General features: G+C 33.8%; 3 protein-coding genes across 6 annotated transcripts in view; 2 read left to right on the top strand and 1 right to left on the bottom strand.

The window, feature by feature from the left end:
* The window catches only part of LOC123011683 (protein pellino), a 13,113-nt gene extending 9,267 nt beyond the window's left edge, over positions 1–3,846 (top strand). For both annotated transcript variants that reach the window (XM_044409258.1, XM_044409259.1), the window contains exons 3-8: positions 1,809–2,040; positions 2,090–2,284; positions 2,336–2,626; positions 2,822–3,037; positions 3,086–3,201; positions 3,248–3,846. In XM_044409258.1, coding sequence (XP_044265193.1) covers positions 1,809–2,040; positions 2,090–2,284; positions 2,336–2,626; positions 2,822–3,037; positions 3,086–3,201; positions 3,248–3,374 — 1,177 coding nt within the window. In that variant the 3' untranslated portion in view covers positions 3,375–3,846. The remainder of the gene's footprint in view (positions 1–1,808; positions 2,041–2,089; positions 2,285–2,335; positions 2,627–2,821; positions 3,038–3,085; positions 3,202–3,247) is intronic.
* Positions 3,847–3,852: 6 nt separating this feature from the next.
* Positions 3,853–6,214, bottom strand: LOC123011684 (transcriptional adapter 2B). Of its 3 annotated transcripts, none has more exons than XM_044409260.1 (10): positions 6,040–6,213; positions 5,879–5,976; positions 5,762–5,821; positions 5,571–5,712; positions 5,306–5,523; positions 4,826–5,257; positions 4,587–4,636; positions 4,399–4,537; positions 4,289–4,351; positions 3,853–4,237 (listed from the first exon to the last, which is right to left on the bottom strand). In XM_044409260.1, the coding sequence occupies exons 1-10, from the start codon at positions 6,044–6,046 to the stop codon at positions 4,106–4,108; spliced, it is 1,341 nt and encodes a 446-aa protein (XP_044265195.1). In that variant the 5' UTR covers positions 6,047–6,213; the 3' UTR covers positions 3,853–4,105. The 3 variants fall into 3 exon arrangements, 1 of the variants encoding a protein (XP_044265195.1); XR_006413162.1 differs by having other exon boundaries at positions 4,158–4,237; positions 4,587–4,631; positions 6,040–6,214; XR_006413161.1 differs by having other exon boundaries at positions 4,158–4,237; positions 4,587–4,700; positions 6,040–6,214.
* Positions 6,215–6,573: 359 nt separating this feature from the next.
* LOC123011215 (peroxynitrite isomerase THAP4-like) lies at positions 6,574–7,203 on the top strand. The gene has a single exon (XM_044408562.1). It carries the CDS (start codon positions 6,684–6,686, stop codon positions 7,179–7,181), a length of 498 nt encoding a protein of 165 aa, XP_044264497.1. The 5' UTR covers positions 6,574–6,683; the 3' UTR covers positions 7,182–7,203.
* Positions 7,204–7,697: the final 494 nt, after the last annotated feature.

Here is a 7,697-nt window from a genome sequence, read left to right on the forward strand (position 1 = left end):
AAAGAAATTTCGAAAAATGTTATTCTTGATAAATGGTTACATTTTAATTGTATTTTATGCTAATTATTTTTTTCGTAAAGTGGTTAGTTTACAAAAAAACGCTTGGTTCCATACTTTTTATTCACCCAGTATTATTTAACAATGAAATGCTATTTTTCTGTTCAAAGTTTTTTGTTCAAAGTAATGATTTTGTGATTTTTTATTTGTTTTTAACATTTTATTCAACTTTGATTAGAGTGTCCTGTGATTTTGAAATTAAGTTGGCAACAACGACTGTCAAATTCAAACGTCAAATTTTTACCATCAATTGTCACTCGTTCGCTTTTTCTACAAAATAATTGCGTTTCTAACTGGAAAACGTATTGCATTGCTCGAAAAATAGAAAAATTCTGTAATTGTTGATTTTTTGATTTGAAATATTGCGAAAAACTTGAGATTTTAGTACAAAAACGGACCATTTTTTCGAGTTATTTTTTTTCTTAATTAGGTCCAAAAACCAGTTAAATTGAACAAAATTTTATTTTATTTTTTGTTTTTATCTTATGGTTAAAAAACACTTGAAATAGACAAAAATAACGTCATTTTTGACTTGTTTTTAACGAAATTTTGCAAAATAATTGTTTTCTAACTGAAAAATGGATTTACTAACGCAAAATTTGTTTTTTTGTTTTTTTTTTTTTGAGAAAAGACGAAATAAAGTCTGATTGAAAAATGTCCAAAATGCTTGAAAAAAAATGCAATTTTTTTTGTTGTAACCGTTTTTCTAAAAAATCACCAGATATTTGAATTTTTACAAGTCTTCACCAAACTAGCATGAAAATCACCAGATCTGGTGAAATGTCACAAGACTAGGCAACATTGCGTATTATTTAACAATGAAGTGCTATTATTGTTTCGGTCCTGGTAGTTTTTTGTTGAAAATAATGCTTTTTTATTTATTTTTAACACTTTATTCAACTTTGATTAGAGTGGCCTGTGATTTTGAAATTAAGTTGGCAACAATGACTGCCAAATTCAAACGTCACAATTTTACCATCACTTCATTCGCGTATTGCAACGTTCAAAAAATGAAAAATTTTATAGTTTTTGAGTCAATTTGTTTCAATGAAATATTACGAAAAACTTTAAAATTTAGTACAAAAAACGTACTTTTTTTAACATTTTTTTGTGTTTCTTTTGTCTTAATTAGCCCCAAAAACCATTTAAATTGAGTGAAACAACCATTTTAATTGTTTTTGTAATTTTTTTTAACCTATTTAAACAAAAAAAAAATTATTTTTTTTTGCTTTTGTCTTAAAACACTCGAAATAGACAAAAATGTCATTTTTGGCTTATTTTGTTGAATTTTTGGCTTGTTTTTCTGCATAATAATTATTTTTTATCTGAAAAATGGATTTACTAAAGCAAAATTTGGTTTTTCGACTTCTTTTGAGAAAAGGCGAAATAAAGTTTTTGATTGAAAAACGTCCAAAATGCTCAAAAAACAAAATTCACAAATCATCAGATATTTGAATTTTTAACTAAATGAATATCACCAGATCTGGTGAAATGTCACAAGACTAGACAACACTGCGTCACCTCTAACAAATTAGCAGTGCTACCAACAGAATAAGTTATAATTTGAAGTGCTTGTAAAAATAAATTAAGTTTGTTAAATATTTTGAGTAAAATGTTTATACATTTGTAAGTTTCCTCATTCCATTGCTTATTTTGGCACATTCGCACACTTATAATAAACATTTCTCTTTCGATTTATTTACTTTTAGTGTATTTTTTTTCACCTTGACATTCTTTCTGTCTCTTTTTAGATACAACGGTTTTCTACCTCAAGGCGATCGAGGCAGACGACGTAGCAAATTCGTATTATACAAACGGCCGACAGCGAACGGTGTCAAAAGATCGAAACATTATGTTGTTAAAACACCCCATTCATCGCAAGCTATCTTGGACGCAAACCAACATTCAATATCCTACACATTATCGCGTAACCATGCCGTTATAGTAGAGTACACCCCCGATGACGATACCGACATGTTTCAGGTAACTTTTACATTGGCAACACTGATTTGGTAACTTTTTTTTTTGTTAGATTGGTCGTTCATCGGAGGCCCCCATCGACTTTGTCGTCATGGATACCGTCCCTGGTGACAAAACAGGCGAAACCAAGGTGATGCAAAGCACGATATCGCGATTTGCATGTCGGATTTTGTGCGATAGAAAAAATCCGAAAATTGCAAGGATATACGCCGCTGGTTTTGACACCTCCAAAAACATATTTCTTGGGGTGAGAAACACAAAAAAAAAAAACAATTCAATAGTGAAATTTTTCTTCCAGGAGAAAGCGACAAAATGGCAAGAAAACGGTCGCGAAATTGATGGTTTAACCACCAATGGTGTGTTGATTATGCATCCAAGAGGGACGTTTTGTGGCGGTGATGCCAAGTGTAGTTATTGGTTGGAGACTTCAGTAGGTGGCGGTGTGTTTTCATTGAGGGAATCAAGATCGGCACAACAAAAAGGACAAGTTGTTGAAAATGAAACGAATATTTTAGAAGATGGAACTTTAATTGATTTGTGTGGGGCCACATTATTGTGGAGATCGGCAGAGGGGCTCACAAAATCACCGGTAATTTTATTTCAAAATCCCTTTTTTCCATCCTTGACGAGTCGCACATGTCGCGTCATTTGTACTATTACCATGGAAACAATCATAATAAAGTGTGTAACTATGGTAACGAAACTTAGTTGTCATAGTAACCATTTCAAAACCAGTGGTGGCGTCTATTTTTAATTATTTTTTTTTATATTGTGAAAATTCCAGAGCAAGCGCGATTTGGAGCGCGAAATCGACGAGATTAACGCAGGGCGCCCCCAGTGCCCCGTCGGCTTGAACACTTTAGTCATTCCTCGAAAAGTCACACCGAACGAAAATTTACAACAGCCTTACGTTTATTTGAATTGCGGACATGTTCAAGGTTTGCATGATTGGGGCCAAGATAAGGATTCGGGGGCGCGAAAATGCCCCATTTGTCTCGAGGTAGGACGTCGTTGTCTTTGTCAATTTTTAATTGTTTTTTTTTTGTAGTTGGGGCCGGTGGTTAAGGTTTTCATGGGGCTCGAGCCGGCGTTTTATGTCGATTCGGGGCCCCCGACTTTTGCGTTCAATCCGTGCGGACATATGGCCACTGAAAAGACCGTCAAGTGAGCGATTTTTTGTGTTTTTTTAGTGGTGGTAATTTTTTTGTAGGTATTGGGCAAATGTGGCTATTCCGCATGGTACAAATGGGTTTCATGCCGTGTGCCCCTTTTGCGCTTCGCCCCTGGCGGGGTCTCCGGGGTACGTCCGCCTAATTTTCCAAGATAATGTGGATTGAAGGGGGGGATGTAGAGTAGTCTACCAAAGCTTTATTTATATTTGCTATTTTATTTAATGGTTTTTAGCAGTCTCAATTATGTTTATGGAGTTTCCCCAAATGTAATTAAATTGTAATTATTGTAAATAATTGCACTTGAAGATGGGAGTGAGTCGAGAATTGCAGTTTGTATCATATCATGATTTTTAATTGCGGTTTATTACAGTGCAAATGTTAAGACTGGTTAGGATTTAGCTTATACTATGATAAGTATTTAATATAAATCGACCTGTTAATGCAATTTCATTCAAAAAACAAACCATATTTTTACATACTTAATTGACCCAGATTTTTTCGTGATATAATTTTCTCTGTTAGTCACTTTTTGTATATACTAGACGTTAAGTTGCCGTAGTTAACATTTAAGCTACTATAGTCCCACGAAATGAATTTATCTGTGCCTGGATTCACTAAAAAAAAGTTTAAAAATCAACCAATCTTCTCATTTAAAACCCTTTACTCAGTCATTCGCTTTAATTTCACTAAAACCTACTTTATATACAAACAGTCTTAAAATAATGGTACCCTTACATTAATTGTAATTAAACATGATTTTAAATAAAAATAAATACTTTGATAATTTGTCAACACCCTCCTAATACATGATAACTTTATACCACTACAACAATTTAAAAGTGTCAATTACACTATAAAAAGGACACTAACCCAGCTAACTAAAAATAATTCAAAGATCAGACAACTGAAACCCCCGGAAGCCAACCACTATGACTAAGATATTGCGTAACAACATCTTTGACGCTAACTTCTGACGAATTTTTATCAATTTCAACAGTACGATGTCGATTTGGAGACAAGAGATTTTCCTAAAAAAAAAACAATTAAAATCACCAAAAATAATTTTCGAAACACCTCACCTGAATAATAAGCGATTTCAGAGTTGTATATTGGACGGGTTGCAAATTTAAATTCTTGCAAAGCTGAAAATCCCTAATAAAAAATAAAATTATCACAAAACCGACATTACCTGTATTTCATGTTGGGACAATAAGGATCCTAACGGTAAGGCATTAGGTGACGGTGGTCTCAAATTATCCGAGTTCGAGTTGTTTGGCTCTTCTGACGTGAATTTTTTTTCGGATAAATTTTGGTTTTCTTCGTTTTTTCTACAAAATAGTTTTATTTCTCACATTAATAATTGGTCTAAAATCTTACCCGTTTTTTGACTGGATCTCCGGAACTGATATTTGATAGCCACTGCTGCCCTAAGTGAAATGCAAACTGATACAATCTGTTTCTGTTTACATATTTGTTTCTTTTGAGTCTAGCCTGCACACAAACCAAACCATGATGATGGTATATAATGAACGAAACTTTGCGTGCATCACGTTAGTTTTGAGTTAATGAACCACACACACACATTCATTCATTACTATTTACAAATCGATACTTACAGACTTATTTTGTTGTTTCTGATACGCCATGTGTTGTTCTTGATGTATAACTTCCTCTTGTGTTGTTAAACCTAAACTTCTATATCTGTACAATTCTGATAAACGATGACGTAATTCTTTCTCTCTTTCGAGATTATTAATTAATTGTTCATGTTCATTGGATGTTAAAAATTGACTAAAAACTTTCATATTTTCTCTAAGCTCCTTCTCCTCTTTTGTTTGAACTCTCTTATTGGAATCTTTTCTTTGGTTTGAGAAAAATTTTGCAACCAATTGATAATCACGAACGATTCGTTTTCGTTTCGCTCTTTCACGCAATCTCCTAGTGTACATATCAACCATTGATAATTTTAACGCTACTTCAACTTCAGTATCTTCACAAGTGTCTAATTGTAAAGTTGACACAAGTTGTTCAGCAGACATGTCATATTCCTAAATTACAATTAAATTAATTAATGAAATAAAAATTTGGGTTGGTACCCTCTCAAAATCATCTCTGTGTGGTCTATAACCTAATAATTGAGCTTCTTCTGGTGTTATATCTAATGGTGGCAATCGTGCAATTACTGAGGGTGATAATGGTCCATTATCTTCAGGTACATGATCAATTAACATGGGTTGACGGTCACGTGACTCAGCCCATGTTGCTTTCCCTATATTACCATCTAAATAACGCGAAATGTACTCATCTCTCACTTCTACAATAAAAAAATCAATTTTAACCTCAAAATTGCGTTAAAATCACCTTCAGGACTCCGTGTTTCGACATGTTGACTCACTAACTCCCAATTTCCAAACCCATACAACTCGACAGCGTCCAATAATTGGAGTTCTTCGCCCCCGGTCCAATTCCCCTTGCCCCCAAAAATACTAACCGACCAGTGTTCCTAAAATCAATTATTAAACAATTAATTGGGACATTAAACCGGCACTTACCACAAATTTATAAGCATGATCGTTTTTATGTGTCCCAATTTCGGCCCCCGTTGAAAAACACTGGAAAAATTCAAATTTGGCGCCATTTTGTGTCACCGCCCTAATCACGTGACCTACCTGCAAGCAAATGTCGAATTCCTCGCAAACGCAACATTGGACACGAATTCCCGTTATTTCTTCCTCGCAATTAGTACAAGACACTTTTGCAAAGAGATCTGGAACAATTTGAGGGGTTTTGTGGGGGTTTTGGGGGAAAAAAATTCACAAGCGTCACTCACCAGCCATTTTCTTGAAACGTCAAAATGACGAGTGGTGGGGGCAATGCCACCAAAGTCAATTTATGCCGTTTGGGGCATTTTTGGGGGCGGTTTTGGGGTTGGGGGGAACACTGACACGAGATTTGGGGGAAATGCAAATTTTCGGATTAAATTTTTGAGTGCTATGACAGGAAACGAGCAATCGCGCATGAGCGTACTTACGAGAAATCCGCCAGAGGTCGCATTTTTTTCCTATTTTTTTTAATTAGCACATGAAAAAATCAGAAAAATATTAAACTAACGAAGAGTTTAAAATACGACATGTTTTAGATAAACTTAAATTAATAAAAAGAACTTTACAATTAAATTAAAAAAATATATCTCAACCGATAAAACAGTGTCCTGACAAACTCGATTAGAAGGTTATCAAATAATATCAAAAAATTTCAAATAAAAATTAAAAAATATTACTTATGAAGGGTTTAAAATTAAAAAAAAACATAGATATTTATATTAACTTGAATTAATAAAAAAGCTTTACTTTAAAATTAAAAAGAATCTCAGTCGATAAAACAGTGTTCTGACAAACTCGAATAACATTAGGGGGTTATCAACAAACGCAAAAAATATAAATACGCCTATAGTAAATCAGTTTGTTACAAAACATGTCGCGAAATTTCGGCAAAACTGTCAACGAAGCTGTGAAGCCCCTATCTTGGTTAATCGGCCATTGGAAGTCCATCAAAGCCGAGGGGGTTTACCCCACCATTGAACCCTTCTCATATTGCGAGGAAATGGTCTTTGAGAGTATAGGCCAACCCTTGTTGAACTACACGTCGCGTACCTGGCATCCAGAAAAGGGGAATCCCATGCACCTTGAGAGTGGCTTTCTACGAATCAATCCTGGAACAAATAATATCGCTTTTATGATTGCCCACAATTTCGGTGTGACTTCATTGGAGGAAGGTGTCGTCACGAATACAACACTTAAATGCAAATCGACGCACATCTCACGAATGACATTTGCGAGGGATCCCCCGGTTTTGGCGCTTGAGAGGGAGTTTAAACTTGTGGAAAACGGCAATTTGGAAATAACTGTGTATATGGAAACGTCCAAAACGCCCCTAACGCAACATTTGAAAGCCTTGTATGAAAAAATGTAAATAAAGACACAAGTTGAAAGTTTCCCATTTATTTCAATCTCAGTCGATAAAACAGGGTTCTGTCACACTCGTGACCTTAAACTCAATTTTTTCAATGAAATACCCTAATTTTTATTTTACTAAATAAAAGAGAATTTAATTCCCTATACCTAAATTTAAAAATTTTCAAGTTATGGACTAAAGCTAACAAGTGAAAAAAAATTATTTATTTTTTTAATGAACGACATCATAATTTTGTTACACTCTCCATAAATACAAAATAAATTAATTAAATCTAAGTTTGAGTGGCTTTGACTCTCCATATTTTGGCACTATTTGTCAAATAATAAGTTACTGTTGACGTTTATTGAGAAACAATTTTGACATTTTTCATTTCCATAGCAAACTATACGAAAACGTAATAGATTTTCGACAGTCTTAACAAAAAGTCATTATAACTTTATTTTTTTTAATGTTATTGGCTCTGAGTTAATTTAGAAAAATTTATTTTTTAGTTTCATACCAATTTTGATCAAT

Source organism: Tribolium madens, unplaced genomic scaffold (assembly GCF_015345945.1).
Source record: "Tribolium madens isolate multiple individuals breed KSU strain unplaced genomic scaffold, Tmad_KSU_1.1 Scaffold_91;HRSCAF=231;Tcas5.2_LG7, whole genome shotgun sequence".
In the NCBI taxonomy this organism is placed as follows: Eukaryota; Metazoa; Arthropoda; class Insecta; order Coleoptera; family Tenebrionidae; genus Tribolium; species Tribolium madens.